At 45.0% G+C, this 17,467-nt stretch overlaps 1 protein-coding gene across 2 annotated transcripts in view; it reads left to right on the forward strand.

Moving 5' to 3' along the window:
- Positions 1 to 17,467, forward strand: part of tbc1d4 (TBC1 domain family, member 4) — a 153,942-nt gene that overhangs the window by 87,118 nt on the left and 49,357 nt on the right. The window contains exons 12-13 of one of the 2 annotated variants that reach the window (XM_064975640.1): positions 5,449 to 5,684; positions 14,429 to 14,581. In XM_064975640.1, the coding sequence (XP_064831712.1) occupies positions 5,449 to 5,684; positions 14,429 to 14,581 (389 nt within the window). The remainder of the gene's footprint in view (positions 1 to 5,448; positions 5,685 to 14,428; positions 14,582 to 17,467) is intronic. The other variant, XM_064975641.1, reaches the window with a different exon arrangement.

Consider the following 17,467-nt stretch of genomic DNA (forward strand, 5'->3'; position numbering starts at 1 on the left):
TGGTAGCACAGGAGCCCTGGCCGGGCTAGCTTCAAGCTAAATTTGTGCTTGCTCTGGGATGGAGACGCTAGCCAGGTGTAGTCATCCGGGATTGCGGTAAGCTAGTTGTGAAGATCCAGATGAAAATGTTCAGTTTGCGGTAGGAATCCGGGGATAAGAATAACAGGTCCATTATGCTCTGGTTAGAGTCACGTTGTTCGAAACTGGCGAGAGCTTTCCGAGCTGAAGGTTAGCTGATGACCGCTGGCAATGGTTTGCTGACTGATAGCTGGTAGTTCGCTGGCTAGCTTCAGTTGAGGGATTCCAGATCCGAAGTAAATATAAATACTTGAGGGAAAAAAAGCAGATCCACGCCTCATTGGGTGAGGCGGGTTGCAGGAGAGTATTTAGATGATGAGGTTTAGCAAAATATTTTAAAGGATATGTGACGGAAAATATGTAAAACGATGTATACAAGGGACACGACAGGACAAAGACGTCTGACTGCTACGCCATCTTGGATTAATCAGCACCTCAGGAGTAAATGTCAGTTGTCTTTTCATAGCTACACATCTTTTTGTGGAAAAAGAAAAAGACAGTTAGGTGGGTGGGAGAGCAAGAAGGGGCTGAGGTGGGGGCTTGGCAGTCGGCTGTCCATGTACCTACATTTTAGAGGCCCCTATGTTGGCCATGTACAGAAATGTGAGCATTTTAAACCAATTTCCTGCAATTCTACACATTTTTCCATGGAGCTGAGCTTTATTTGTTTGTTTGTTTGTTTTCTAGTGCTGACTTTGCTAATAGTTACTTATTTGAGGAAAAGTGCACTTACTATACCTGCTATTTCATATATCAAAGATGCACAGACTGGTAATAGTTACTTTATTGAAGAAATGTGCTCTTACTATACCTGCTATTTTAAGATGAATGCACATACTGGTAAGTTACTTTATTGAGGAAAAGTGCACTTACTATACCTGCTATTTTAAGATGAATGCACAAACTGGTAATAGTTACTTACTATACCTGCTATAATGAATGCACAAACTGGTAATAGTTACTTTATTAAGGAAAAGTGCACTTACGATACCCGCTATTTTAAGATGAATGCACAAACTGGTAATAGTTACTTTATTGAGGAAAAGTGCACTTACTATACCTGCTATTTTAAGATGAATGCACAAACTGGTAATAGTTACTTTATCGAGGAAAAGTGCACTTACTATACCTGCTATTTTAAGATGAATGCACAAACTGGTAATAGTTACTTTATTGAGGAAAAGTACACTTACTATACCTGCTATTTTAAGATGAATGCACAAACTGGTAATAGTTACTTTATCGAGGAAAAGTGCACTTACTATATCTGCTATTTTACGATGAATACACAAACTGGTAATAGTTACTTTATTGAGGAAAAGTGCAATTACTATACCTGCTATAATGAATGCACAAACTGATAATAGTTACTTTATTGAGGAAAAGTGCACTTACTATACCTGCTATTTTAAGATGAATACACAAACTGGTAATAGTTACTTTATTGAGGAAAAGTGCACTTACTATACCTGCTATAATGAATGCACAAACTAGTAATCACTCTGGATGATGGGTAAATGACAAAAACATAAAATACACTGCTCAAAAAAATAAAGGGAACACTTAAACAACACGATGTAACTCCAAGTCAATCACACTTCTGTGAAATCAAACTGTCCACTTAGGAAGCAACACTGATTGACAAATAATTGCACATGCTGTTGTGCAAATGGAATAAACAACAGGTGGAAATTATAGGCAATTAGCAATACACCCCCAATAAAGAAGTGTTTCTGCAGGTGGTGACCACAGACCACTTCTCAGTTCCTATGCTTCCTGGCTGATGTTTTGGTCACTTTTGAATGCTGGCGGTGCTTTCACTCTAGTGGTAGCGTGAGACCGAGTCTACAACCCACACAAGTGGCTCAGGTAGTGCAGCTCATCCAGGATGGGACATCAATGCGAGCTGTGGCAAGAAAGTTTGCTGTGTCTGTCAGCGTAGTGTCCAGAGCATGGAGGCGCTACCAGGAGACAGGCCAGTACATCAGGAGACATGTAGGAGGCCGTAGGAGGGCAACAACCCAGCAGCAGGACCGCTACCTCCACCTTTGTGCAAGGAGGAGCAGGAGGAGCACTGCCAGAGCCCTGCAAAAGGACCTCCAGCAGGCCACAAATGTGCATGTGTCTGCTCAAACGGTCAGAAACAGACTCCATGAGGGTGGTATGTGGGACCGACGTCCAAAGGTGGAGGTTGTGCTTACAGCCCAACACCGTGCAAGGACGTTTGGCATTTGCCAGAGAACACCAAGATTGGCAAATTCGCCACTGGCGCCCTGTGCTCTTCACAGATGAAAGCAGGTTCACACTGAGCGCATGTGACAGATGTGACAGAGTCTAGAGATGCCGTGGAGAACGTTCTGCTGCCTGCAACATCCTCCAGCATGACCGGTTTGGCGGTGGGTCAGTCATGGTGTGGGGTGGCATTTCTTTGGGGGGCCGCACAGCCCTCCATGTGCTCGCCAGAGGTAGCCTGACTGCCATTAGGTACCGAGATGAGATCCTCAGAGCCCTTGTGAGACCATATGCTGGTGCGGTTGGCCCTGGGTTCCTCCTAATGCAAGACAATGCTACACTTCATGTGGCTGGAGTGTGTCAGCAGTTCCTGCAAGAAGAAGGCATTGATGCTATGGACTGGCCCACCCGTTCCCCAGACCTGAATCCAATTGAGCACATCTGGGACATCATGTCTCTCTCCATCCACCAACGCCACTTTGCACCACAGACTGTCCAGGAGTTGTCGGATGCTTTTGTCCAGGTCTGGGAGGAGATCCCTCAGGAGACCATCCGCCACCTCATCAGGAGCATGCCCAGGCGTTGTAGGGAACGTCATACACTCTACTGAGCCTCATTTTGACTTGTTTTAAGGACATTACATCAAAGTTGGATCAGCCTGTAGAGTGGCTTTCCACTTTAATTTTGAGTGTCTCCAAATCCAGACCTCCATGGCTTGATAAATTTCCATTGATAAGTTTTGTGTGATTTTGTTGTCAGCACATTGAACTATGTAAAGAACAAAGTATTTAATAAGAATATTTCATTCATTTCAGATCTAGGATGTGTTATTTTAGTGTTCCCTTTAATTTTTTGAGCAGTGTATTTTAAAGCTAATTTCCTGTAATTCTACACATTCTGCCAAGCAGCTGAGAGAAAATGTTCCACTTTTAAAGCCAATTTCCTGTAATTCTATTAATTTTGCCATGGATAATACAATTCTGTAAAACCTGGGAATATTCATGGCAGAAAATATAATGGACCTATATATTTTTTATAATACAATCTTTGAGAACTAACAATGTGTTGTTTTTCTGAAACATAATAACAAAGTGGATACTGTTAAAAATGTTGTTTTTTTTCTCCCTTACTGTCTAGCTTTTATTTTGGTGATTGTTAGTTGTCAAAGATTGTTTAAAAAACAAACATGACACATGAATATTCCCAGGTTTTTTTCCTGAATGTATTTTCCAACGTAGCCTGGACGGTTGTTTAATGGCGGAGTTGTTCACTCTAGTGTCACAAGGATGCAAAATGTGGGGCGGGGGTGTGATGTCGACCCTCTGGCCAATCCCCCCTGTCAGACATTTTGGCAATGGGCATGGGCGGGGAGAGACAGGGAGGGTACATGTTATACCATAAATCAAGTTCCCCAACTGATTTTATTTTTTTATTTTTAAAATTGGCCCGCTACTGAATCTAGTTGGTGATCCCTGCTTTAAATCATAGTAGGACCACACACACAAACATATGAGTCCTCACATGCCCCAGAAGTGTGAGTGAGTTTGCTTTCTCCTGTAAAAACATCACGAGATGTACATCACAAGCATCTACAACTAGTATGCAAAGTTACCACCTTCGCTCACAGTTCAACCTAGAACATAGAAATATAGTATTACTCAACAACAATACCTTCCCTCCCTCCCCGAGCTACCAGTCTTTCACTCATTATCCGGTCATTTAAAAAATATTGTTACTCAGCACACGGGGCAACACCTCTCCAAAATCAAGGACAGTGTCAGATGTGTTCTATTCACCTTAGTTGCCTTTTCCCACAGCTGACTGTGACTGTGTGCGCATGTGTGTTCGTGCGTGTTTGTCTCTGGGAGTCTGTGTGTACATGTGTGTTTGTCTCTGGGAGTCTGTGTGTACATGTGTGTGCATGCATGTTTGTGTGGGTCCGTGTTTTTGCCTGTCTTTGTGTCTGTGTATGTTTCTGTGTGGTGTGTTACCCCCTGGCCTCGGGACCTGTGTTTTGAGCTGAGTGAGGCCTCTACTATGATCTGAGGGCGGTCTCCGGACACAGAGGCCAGGGTAGGAAACAGAGACGGGATGTGTCCTGCTCTGTGTCTGCTGAGCAATGCCTCAATACTTCCTCTACACTTCCTTGTAAACAGGCCCTCCAACACTGGAACTGGAGGGGCCTATACTAGCCTCTTCACAATGTGAAACGGGCCTAGTCCCAAGCCAAACAAACGTACCTCTGAGTCATATCCCAAAGCCCTTGTTGGTCTGTGGCAGCACTGAAAGGACTGACTAGGTTTGAGGAACATAGGAATAATTCCACCCCCAACCTCTACGCAAGCTATGTGGAGGACCAGCATTGATTTAACCTTTATTTAAGCAGGGGAGACCAATTGAGGCCAGGTATCTTTTTCAAGGTAGCCCTGCATTTTTCTTACATGTCAGATGTGTGAGAGGGAGTCTGCGACGGCGTAAGGGTAGGGATGGAGGGTTTGGTTTGGAACGGAGCTGTGTAGGGCCTTTCCTCCTGTAGTGTGATGCAGTGAGTCACAGGGTGCAGCTTATTAGAGTACAATAGATGAGTGGAGCAGCATGGGGAGGCACAGAGGCATCAGGGAATAGGACTAAGAGAGTTGGAGTGTGTGGAGTTGTACCGTATTGAGTGAGGACACTTGCTAGTAGTCGGTAAGTGCAGACCTGTTGGCTTTGGAATGGAGTGTGGAAGTTATATTGCTAGTAATTGCTTAAGTATTTTAGTTTTTGGAATCAGATTGGATTTTATGCAGGATTTGGTATGTATCATAGCAGCAAGTTTTGAATTCTAGCTGTGTTTGATTTCTATCCTAGAGTGTCATTTGGTCTAACTTTTGTGCACCTCAATGCATGCAACTCAATGCATTCTCCAGAGTCTAGAGTCCACCTCATGCAACACTATTCTGGTCTCAGATCTGTTTGTGCTGTATAGCCAACTCCTGCATGCCAAAGACAATATATATATATACACAGCACAAACAAATCTGGGACCTGGTTAATGCAAAAGAAGGTATGGGGTCAGGAAGTGTATTAATGGTCTCCGATGTACATTGCAAGTCATCATTCTCTTCATCCTCATCTTCATCACTCTGTCCCCTCCAGGCGGACGACTCTCCCGGCGACTCCCCACCAGGCACGCCCCCTGGTTTCCCTGACGATGACCCAGATGCCCTCCAGTTCCGGCGACGTGCCCACACCTTCAGCCACCTGCCCGTGAAGAAGCGCATCTCGTTCAACGACGCGTCCACCCAGGGAGTCCAACAGGGGGGCACTGGTACCCACAGCAAGACCCTGCTCCGTAGGCAGCAGTCTGTCAACCCCGAACTACTGCAGAGCAGGTAAACAAACAAAGGCCATGACACGAAGCCACACACTTCACTTCCTGTTATCCTTATGTCACTTCCTTCCCACGTGACTAGAATGAGATAAAGATGGACCAAATGGACCCTGGCCCCAATAGTTTGGTTCTATCCATTTACACTGCCTTCAGAAAGTGTTCACACCCCTTGGCTTATTCCACATGTGTTACAGCCTGAATTCCAAACGGATAAAAAAAAAAATCTTCTCTATCTACACATAATAATAATAATAACAAAGTGAAAACAGGTTTTTAGAAATGTTTGCAAATTTATTGGAGATGACATCGAATTTACATAAATATTCACATCCCTAAGTCAATACTTTGTAGAAGCACCTTTGGCGACGATTACAGTTTTGAGTCGTTTTTGGTATGTCTCTATCAGCTTTGCACATCTGTATTTGGGGATTTTATAAGATACTTCCCTGCAGAGTTTCTCAAACTCTGATAAGTTAGATGGGGAGCGGCAGTGAACTGCAATCATCAAGTCACAGATTTTCAATGGGATTCAAGTCTGGGCTTTGGCTCAGCCACTCAAGGACTTTAACATTGTTCAGAAGCCATTCTGGGTTTGTTTGGCTGTATGTTCGCGGTCATTGTCCTGTTGGAATGTAAATCTTCACCCCAGTCTAAGGTCGTTTGTACTCTGAAGCAGGTTCTCATCAAGGATTGGCCTGTATTTGCCTCCAGTCATTGTTTCCTCTGTCCTTTCCAGTCTCTCAGTCCCTGCTGCTGAAAAGCATCCCCATAGCAGGACGCTGCCACCACCATGCTTCACGCTAGGGATGAGCCGTTCCTGGTTTTCTCCATCTGATCACAGAATTGTTTTTCCTAATGCTCTGTCTTTCACGTGCCTTTTTTCAGACTCCATGCATACTGCCATGTGCCTTTTTTCAGACTCCATGCATACTGCCATGTGCCTTTTTTCAGACTCCAAGCATACTGCCATGTGCCTTTTTTCAGACTCCATGCATACTGCCATGTGCCTTTTTTCAGACTCCATGCATACTGCCATGTGCCTTTTTTCAGACTCCAAGCATACTGCCATGTGCCTTTTTTCAGACTCCATGCATACTGCCATGTGCCTTTTTTCAGACTCCATGCATACTGCCATGTGCCTTTTTTCAGACTCCATGCATACTGCCATGTGCCTTTTTTCAGACTCCAAGCATACTGCCATGTGCCTTTTTTCAGACTCCATGCATACTGCCATGTGCCTTTTTTCAGACTCCAAGCATACTGCCATGTGCCTTTTTTCAGACTCCAAGCATACTGCCATGTGCCTTTTTTCAGACTCCATGCATACTGCCATGTGCCTTTTTCTCAGACTCCATGCATACTGCCATGTGCCTTTTTTCAGACTCCATGCATACTGCCATGTGCCTTTTTCTCAGACTCCATGCATACTGCCATGTGCCTTTTTTCAGACTCCATGCATACTGCCATGTGCCTTTTTCTCAGACTCCATGCATACTGCCATGTGCCTTTTTTCAGACTCCATGCATATTGCCATGTGCCTTTTTTCAGACTCCATGCATACTGCCATGTGCCTTTTTTCAGACTCCATGCATACTGCCATGTGCCTTTTTTCAGACTCCATGCATACTGCCATGTGCCTTTTTTCAGACTCCATGCATACTGCCATGTGCCTTTTTCTCAGACTCCATGCATACTGCCATGTGCCTTTTTTCAGACTCCATGCATACTGCCATGTGCCTTTTTCTCAGACTCCATGCATACTGCCATGTGCCTTTTTTCAGACTCCATGCATACTGCCATGTGCCTTTTTTCAGACTCCATGCATACTGCCATGTGCCTTTTTCTCAGACTCCATGCATACTGCCATGTGCCTTTTTTCAGACTCCATGCATACTGCCATGTGCCTTTTCTCAGACTCCATGCATACTGCCATGTGCCTTTTTTCAGACTCCATGCATACTGCCATGTGCCTTTTTCTCAGACTCCATGCATACTGCCATGTGCCTTTTTTCAGACTCCATGCATACTGCCATGTGCCTTTTTTCAGACTCCATGCATACTGCCATGTGCCTTTTTTCAGACTCCATGCATACTGCCATGTGCCTTTTTTCAGACTCCATGCATACTGCCATGTGCCTTTTTCAGACTCCATGCATACTGCCATGTGCCTTTTTCTCAGACTCCATGCATACTGCCATGTGCCTTTTTTCAGACTCCATGCATACTGCCATGTGCCTTTTTCTCAGACTCCATGCATACTGCCATGTGCCTTTTTTCAGACTCCATGCATACTGCCATGTGCCTTTTTTCAGACTCCATGCATACTGCCATGTGCCTTTTTCTCAGACTCCATGCATACTGCCATGTGCCTTTTTTCAGACTCCATGCATACTGCCATGTGCCTTTTTCTCAGACTCCATGCATACTGCCATGTGCCTTTTTTCAGACTCCATGCATACTGCCATGTGCCTTTTTCTCAGACTCCATGCATACTGCCATGTGCCTTTTTTCAGACTCCATGCATACTGCCATGTGCCTTTTTTCAGACTCCATGCATACTGCCATGTGCCTTTTTTCAGACTCCATGCATACTGCCATGTGCCTTTTTTCAGACTCCATGCATACTGCCATGTGCCTTTTTCAGACTCCATGCATACTGCCATGTGCCTTTTTCTCAGACTCCATGCATACTGCCATGTGCCTTTTTTCAGACTCCATGCATACTGCCATGTGCCTTTTTCTCAGACTCCATGCATACTGCCATGTGCCTTTTTTCAGACTCCATGCATACTGCCATGTGCCTTTTTTCAGACTCCATGCATACTGCCATGTGCCTTTTTCTCAGACTCCATGCATACTGCCATGTGCCTTTTTTCAGACTCCATGCATACTGCCATGTGCCTTTTTCTCAGACTCCATGCATACTGCCATGTGCCTTTTTTCAGACTCCATGCATACTGCCATGTGCCTTTTTTCAGACTCCAAGCATACTGCCATGTGCCTTTTTCTCAGACTCCATGCATACTGCCATGTGCCTTTTTTCAGACTCCATGCATACTGCCATGTGCCTTTTTTCAGACTCCATGCATACTGCCATGTGCCTTTTTTCAGACTCCATGCATACTGCCATGTGCCTTTTTTCAGACTCCATGCATACTGCCATGTGCCTTTTCTCAGACTCCATGCATACTGCCATGTGCCTTTTTCTCAGGAGTGGCTTCTGTCTGGCCACTGTCCCATAAAGCCCAGATTGGTGAAGTGCTGTGGAGACAGTTGTCCTTCTGGCAGGTTCTCCCATCTCAGCCAAGGAACTCTGTAGTTCTGTCAGAGTGGTCGTTGGGTTCTTGGTGCCCTCCCTCACCAAGGTCCTTCTTGCCTGGTTGATACGTTTGGTTGGACGGCCAACTCTAGGTCTGGGTAGTTCCATATATTTTTCAATTTCCCAATGATGGAGACCACTGTGCTCTTGGAAACGTTCAACACTCTAGAAATGGTTTTATACCCTTCCCCAGATAGGTGCCTCATCACAATACCACCTCTGAGATCTACCGACTTCATGGTATAGTTTCTGCTCTGACATGCACTGTCAAATCAAATTTATTTATATAGCCCTTCGTACATCAGCTGATATCTCAAAGTGCTGTACAGAAATTCAGCCTAAAACCCCAAACAGCAAGCAATGCAGGTGTTGAAGCACGTTGGCTAGGAAAAATTCCCTAGAAAGGCCAACACCTAGAAAGAAACCTAGAGAGGAACCAGGCTATGAGGGGTGGCCAGTCCTCTTCTGGCTGTGCGGGGTGGAGATTATAACAGAACATGGCCAAGATGTTCAAATGTTCATAAGTGCCCAGCATGGTCAAATAATAGGTCTGGGACAGGTAGCACGTCCGGTGAACAGGTCAGGATTCCATAGCAGCAGGCAGAACAGTTGAAACTGGAGCAGTAGCACGGCCAGGTAGACTGGGGACAGCACTGTCAACTGTGGACCTTATATAGACAGGTGTGTTCCTTTCTAAATCATCCAAACAATTGAATTGGCCACAGGTGGACTCCCATGAAGTTGTAGTGACATCTCAAGGATGATCAAGGGACGTTGGATGCACCTAAGCTACGTTTGGAGTGTCAGCAAAGGGGTGTGAATACTTATGTAAATCTGATTTCTGTATTTCATTTTCAATAAATCCCCCTCCATCAAAATAAAAACAAATATATATGTTTTACCCCACTGTATATTGTAACGGCTTTCGTCTGGTGAAGGAGAGTCGGACCAAAATGCAGCATGGTATTCTTGATACATGTTTAATGACGAATGAAAAATGAATGATACAAAACAACAAACGGAACGTGAAAACCTATACAGCCTATCTGGTGACAACAAACACAGAGACAGGAACAATCACCCACGAAATACTCAAAGAATATGGCTGCCTAAATATGGTTCCCAATCAGAGACAACAAAAATCACCTGACTCTGATTGAGAACCGCCTCAGGCAGCCATAGACTATGCTAGACACCCCCAAGACAAAACACACCACAAAACCCATGTCACACCCTGGCCTGACCAAATAAATAAAGACAAACACAATATATATCGACCAGGGTGTGACAGAACCCCCCCTAAGGTGCGGACTCCCGGACGCACATCAAAACAAGAGGGAGGGTCCGGGTGGGCGTCTGTCCATGGTGGCGGCTCCGGCGCGGGACGTAGACCCCACTCTATCAATGTCTTTGTCCCTCCTCCTCGCGTCCTAAGATAGTCCAGCCTCGCCACCGACCATGGCCTAGTAGTCCTCACCCAGAACCCCACTGGACTGAGGGGCAGCTCGGGGCTGAGGGGCAGCTCGGGGCTGAGGGGCAGCTCGGGGCTGAGGGGCAGCTCGGGACTGAGGGGCAGCTCGGGACTGAGGGGCAGCTCGGGACTGAGGGGCAGCTCGGGACTGGAGAAGCTCAGCAATGAGGGGAAGCCCAGCACTGAGAGGAAGCCCAGGCAGGTAGTTGGATACGGCAGATCCTGGCTGGCTGGCGGTTCTGGAAGAGTCTGGTTGACTGGCGGATCTGGAAGAGTCTGGTTGACTGGCGGATCTGGAAGAGTCTGGTTGACTGGCGGATCTGGAAGAGTCTGGCTGACTGGCGGATCTGGAAGAGTCTGGCTGACTGGCGGATCTGGAAGAGTCTGGCTGACTGGCGGATCTGGAAGAGTCTGGCTGACTGGCGGTTCTGGAAGAGTCTGGCTGACTGGCAGATCTGGAAGAGTCTGGCTGACTGGCAGATCTGGAAGAGTCTGGCTGACTGGCAGATCTGGAAGAGTCTGGCTGACTTGCAGATCTGGAAGAGTCTGGCTGACTGGCAGATCTGGAAGAGTCTGGCTGACTGGCAGATCTGGAAGAGTCTGGCTGACTTGCAGATCTGGAAGAGTCTGGCTGACTGGCGGATCCTGGCAGACTGACGGATCTGGCTGCTCCATGCTGACTGGCGGCTCCTTTCAGACTGGCAGCTCCTTGCAGACTGGCTGCTCCATGCAGACTGGCAGCTCTGGCTGCTCCATGCAGACTGGCAGCTCTGGCTGCTCCATGCAGACTGACAGCTCTGGCTGCTCCATGCAGGCTGACAGCTCTGGCTGCTCCATGCAGGCTGGCAGCTCTGGCTGCGCTGAACAGGCAGGAGACTCCAGCAGCGCTGTAGAGGAGGAAGGCTCTGGCAGCGCTGAACAGGCGCGAGACTCCGGCAGCGCAGGAGTGGAGGAAGGCTCTGGCTGCGCTAAACAGGCGGGAGACTCCGGCAGCGCAGGAGAGGAGGAAGGCTCGGGCAGCGCTGAACAGGCGGGAGACTCCGGCAGCGCAGGAGAGGAGAAAGGCTCCAGCAGCGCTGAACAGGCGGGAGGCTCCGGCAGCGCAGGAGAGGAGGAAGGATCGGGCAGCGCTGAATAGGCGGGAGACTCCGGCAGCGCTGGAGAGGAGAAAGGCTCCGGCAGCGCTGGAGAGGCGAGGCGCACTGTAGGCCTGATGCGTGGTGCTGGCACTGGTGGTACTGGGCCGAGGACACGCACAGGAAGCCTGGTGCGGGGAGCTGCCACCGGAGGGCTGGTGTGTGGAGGTGGCACAGGATGGGCTTGACCGTGAAGGCGTACTGGAGATCTTGAGAGCAGTGCTGGCACAGGACGTGCAAGGCTAAGGATGTGCACAGGAGGCCTGGTGCGTGAGGCTGGCACCAACTTCACCAGCCGACTAACACGCACCTCAGGACAAGTATGGAGCGCTGACCCAGGTGACATCAAATCCCTGATACGCTCCGTCTGGCAAATTCCATGCAAAAAGCACCAACTCAGCAACTCCCTCATTTCTCTCTCCTCCTGTTTCCCCATTAACTCCTTCAGTCTCTGCTTCGCTCACCTCCAACACCGGCTCTGGTTCTGGTCTCCTCCTTGGCTCCTCACGATAAACAGGGAGAGTTGGCTCAGGTCTGACTCCTGACTCTGCCACACTCTCCCTGAGCCCCCGCCAAGAAATTTTTGGGGCTGACTCTCAGGCTTCCTTCCGAGTCGCAGTGCTGCCTCCTCATATCGGCGCCTTTCCGTTTTCGCCGCCTCCAGTTCTTCTTTGGGGCTGCGATATTCTCCAGGCTGAGCCCAGGGTCCTTCACCGTCCAGTTCGTCCTCCCATGTCCATTCCTTCTCTTGCTGCACCTTGGGGCGGCTACACTCCCCTGGTTTAGCCCAGGGTCCTCTCCCGTCGAGGATTTCCTCCCAAGTCCAGAAAGTCTTGTCACGCTGTTCCTGCTGCTGCTGTTGCCTGTTACCACGCCGCTTGGTCCTGTTGTGGTGGGTGATTCTGTAACGGCTTTCGTCTGGTGAAGGAGAGTCGGACCAAAATGCAGCGTGGTATTCTTGATACATGTTTAATGACGAATGAAAAACGAATGATACAAAACAAACGAAAGGTGAAAACCTATACAGCCTATCTGGTGACAACAAACACAGAGACAGGAACAATCACCCACGAAATACTCAAAGAATATGGCTGCCTAAATATGGTTCCCAATCAGAGACAACGAAAATCACCTGACTCTGATTGAGAACCGCCTCAGGCAGCCATAGACTATGCTATACACCCCCAAGACAGAACACACCACAAAAACCCATGTCACACCCTGGCCTGACCAAATAAATAAAGACAAACACAATATATATCGACCAGGGCGTGACATATATATGTTTTCACTTTGTCATTATGGGGTATTCCGTGTAGATGGGTAAGAAAAAATATATATGTTTTCACTTTGTCATTACGGGGTATTCCATGTAGATGGGTAAGAAAAATATATATATGTTTTCACTTTGTCATTATGCGTTATTCCGTGTAGATGGGTAAGAAAAAAATATATATATGTGTGTTTTCACTTTGTCATTATGGGGTATTCCGTGTAGATGGGTAAGGAAATGTATATATGTTTTCACTTTGTCATTATGTGGTATTCCGTGTAGATGGGTAAGGAAATATATACATGTTTTCACTTTGTCATTATGGGGTATTCCGTGTAGATGGGTAAGAAAAATATATATTTTCTTACTTTGTCATTATGGGGTATTCCGTGTAGATCGGTAAGAAAAATATATTTATGTTTTCACTTTGTCATTATGGGGTATTCTGTGTAGATGGTTAAGAAAAAAACTACATGTTTTCACTTTGTCATTATGGGGTATTCCATGTAGATGGGTAAGGGAAAAAAATGCCATCAATTTTGTATTCCGGCAATAACAAAATGTGGAAAATTCCAGGGGCATGAATACTTTTTGAAGGCAATTTAGCACCGTAGAAATACAGACGTAGAAATTGAATGACTATTCTGTTTGTTCTATTTCTATGTGGGAAGATGCAGATCTTCTTCTGAAGCTTCTCTCATTCTAGCCTGGTGATTTGCCCTAGTCAACGTTTGTGTATAGACAGCATCTTGTGATGAGGAAACATGCTTTATTTGTGATGTAAATAAGATTGGCATAGGGCCTTTTATAAAATAGCACCTCATATTGTACTTGAATGTGGAATATGTTCTTTAGGGGCTAATGCTAGCAATGACACATTGACAGCTACTGTTATTGAAATATTGATGGAAAGTTTTGTTTTTAAGCTGGAATTTGTAATGGTGAAACTGACACATCCATTTTACAACAGCAAGGAAGTTACTTTAAACAACTAACACAGTTTTTCCCCTCGGATTTCATTGCAGACGTGATAGAACAGCAGAGTATTTACTGTAAAAAAGATCTATGTTTACAGGATGCTGGATTGCATCTATAAAACAATAACGAATGTGCTGGGGTGAACAGTGGCGCTGTTCTCCTTATGTGGATTTCAGCTTTAAGACGCTAAAACTAACTGTCATGGAAAGTCCACACTAATGAGTATGTCACTAACTGACAAATCATTTATGCACCCATCATCTGTTCTACATCAACAATGTCATCTATTTTACATTCTTTAATTTCATATTATGTGAATGGCTTTCCCACCATAACGATTTGATTCTTTTTAAAACGAGTCAATCCGGTCTAGTTTCTGCTGATGAACATTCTTTTCACAACACAAAAAGAACACAACCAACAGAACAGACCCTACAAACACAGTCAACATCATAATGTCACCAGCCCATGGCATGACTCTTCTTTTTTTATTGAACATTCATTTTGTATCCAGAACCACATTTATTCCACAATAACCTTGGTTTCTTTATTTTGAACAACATCCCAGCCCCGTGCCCTACTCGAGAACGCGCAGCGTGTCGGAGAGCGAGTCCAACTTCAGTCTCTCCTCCTCCTTCTCCGCTCCCACTTTCCTGAAAAGCTTTTACCAGGGCTCCTTCGGGTCCATGGGGTCTTTGGCCGACACCGGGACCCTCTGGAGGTGAGAGGGGGTGCATGCTCGCCCCCCTGCTTTGACCACACCTGAATTACCAGCCAGGGATGGCAGAGAAAATGGGAGGAGGGGTTGGTTGGGGGGCATGTTTTGTCAGTGGGATGGCAGCAGCAGTTATTCATTGCGTCCACCTAAATCTTTTAACACTTGGCTTTTCGTCCCTGCCTATATCTACAATGCCTTCAGAAAGTATTCACACACCTTGAACTTTTCCACATTTTGTTGTCTGTTTTTGTATTCTTTTTAATTTTTACTAAGCCATCCAACACTCCCCCTCCCCCCTCCCTTCAGAGGACACATCTTTTTTTTTGTTTTTACAGATTTTCTGATACATATACAATACCTGTCAATAGTTTGGACACACCTACCCATTCAAGGGTTTTTCTTTATTTTTTACTATTTTGTATATTGTAGAATAATAGTGAATTCAGCAAAACTATATAATAACACATATGTAATCATGTAGTAACCAAAAAAGTGTTAAAACAAATCAAAATATATTTATCTCATTCTATTTAGATTGTTCAAAGACTACCGCTTGAAGCTGGTTGAGAGATTGACAAGAGTGTGCAAAGCTGTCATCAAGGCAAAGGGTGGATACTTTGAAGAATCTAAAATCTAAAATATATTCAACGTTGAAAACCTATGTAAAACATCACAGCACAATTTAAGAATATATGGCAAATGGAAACCAAACGAGGGTGGTCTATGGTGATACAGTAGGTGGGATGTGCTGAGAGTGGCTGAGGGGTGGGATAAAAGAGTTTATGTTCAGTAATGTATTATTGTTAGTTGAAGTCGGAAGTTTACATACACTTAAATTGGGGTCATTAAAACTTGTTTTTCAACCACTCCACAAATTTCTTGTTCACAAACTATAGTTTTGGCAAGTCGGTTAGGACATCTACTTTGTGCATGATACAAGTCATTTTTCCAACAACTGTTTACAGACAGATTATTTCATTTATAGTTCACTGTATCACAATTCCAGTGGGTCAGAAGTTTACATACACTAAGTTGACTGTGCCTTTAAACAGCTTGGAAAATTCCATAAAATTATGTCATGATGTCATAACGATGGCCATAATGACCATCGTTATGTTTGGAGGAAAAAAGGGGAGGCTTGCGGGCCGAAGAACACCTTCCCAACCGAGAAGCACGGGGGTGGCAGCATCATACTGTGGGTGTGCTTTGCTGCAGGAGGGACTGGTGAACTTCACAAAATAGATGGCTTCATGAGGATGGAAAATTATTTGGATATATTGAAGTAATATCTCAAGACATCAGTGAGGAAGTTAAAGCTTGGTCACAAATGGGTCTTCCAAATGGACAATGACCCCAAGCATACTTCCAAAGTTCTGGAAAAATGGCTTAAGGACAACAAAGTCAAGGTACTGGAGTGTCCATCACAAAGCCCTGACCGCAATCCTATAGAACATTTGTGGGCAGACCTGAACAAGCGTGTGCGAGCAAGGAGGCCTACAAACCTGACTTGGTTACACCTGCTCTGTCAGGAGGAATGGGCCAAAATTCACCCAACTTTTTGTGGGACGCTTGTGGAAAACTAACCAAAACATTTGACCCAAGTTAAACAATTTAAAGGCAATGCTACCAAATACTAATTGAGTGTATGTAAACTTCTGACCCACTGGGAATGTGATGAAAGAAATAAAAGCTGAAATAAATCATTCTCTCTACTATTATTCTGTGGCAATGTGGTGATCCTAACTGACCAAAGACAGTGAATTTTTACTAGGATTAAAGGTCAGGAATTTTGAAACTGAGTTTAAATGTATTTGGCTAAGATTTATGTGAACTTCGGACTTCAACTGTACGTAATATAGTAGAATGTTATATACGGTATGTATGTATCTATGTAATATAGTAGGATGTTATGAACCGACACTGAGTCGTAGGCGCTAACTACTAGCTATGTAGAAGTTGGACGGAAGAACGCCCAGTGCTGCTTACCTGAGATGCCATCATCACACAGTAATTGTGCATGACTTCAAATTAAACTAATCGGGGAGCAGGTTTCGAACCCTCAACCTTCTTGCCGAAGTCCAGTGCGCTATCGACTGTGAACCAAATGCATGCTGAAGCCGCAGAGTCTATAGAGTGCAACCTTGGGGTAGCTTGGTACTCAATGTAATAAAGTAATGACTTTTCAAATAAGTTACCTTACACGTTATGTTAGCTGACAATTTGTTAGCTATGCTGTCCTTATGAACCACATAGCATATCATTACAGCAGTAGGTACCGGCATGTTATCTAGCTACCTAACATTAGTAGTTATACATCAAACTTTCCAGTATATTAACTAAAGGCTAACTAACTACCCAACCTTAATTAACTTGATAATTTACCCAGAGGGTTATTCATTTTTAATGGAATTGAAACACCATAATATTAATTTTATTAATTAAGCAAATACGAGTCAAAGGTTTGGACACACCAACTCATTCCAGGATTGATCTATATTTTTACTACTTTCTACATTGTAGAATAATAGTGAAGACATCACAACTATGAAATAACACATGGAATCATTTAAGAACAAATTCTTATTTACAAGGACAGTCTACTCCTTCCTCCCCGTTGGGGAATTGAACCCCAGTCTCCCACGTGCCTGCAATATGGAAGAATATCAAATGCTTCTCAAAGATGCCCTCTGGTGGTCAAACTAGCAATAACTTGCAGTAACATAAAAAATGGCTGAGAATTAAATGACAAGCCACAGAATGCCGCAAGGTGTGCCGCAGTATGACACAACTTTTATAGGAGGAACCACTGTAGTATTCACAGATTGTGAGCTAAAGATGAAACACTTTCCTTTGAGTAGTATTGTACTATTGATTGATTGATTATGGCTT

Source organism: Oncorhynchus masou, chromosome 10, assembly GCF_036934945.1.
Source record: "Oncorhynchus masou masou isolate Uvic2021 chromosome 10, UVic_Omas_1.1, whole genome shotgun sequence".
In the NCBI taxonomy this organism is placed as follows: domain Eukaryota; kingdom Metazoa; phylum Chordata; class Actinopteri; order Salmoniformes; family Salmonidae; genus Oncorhynchus; species Oncorhynchus masou.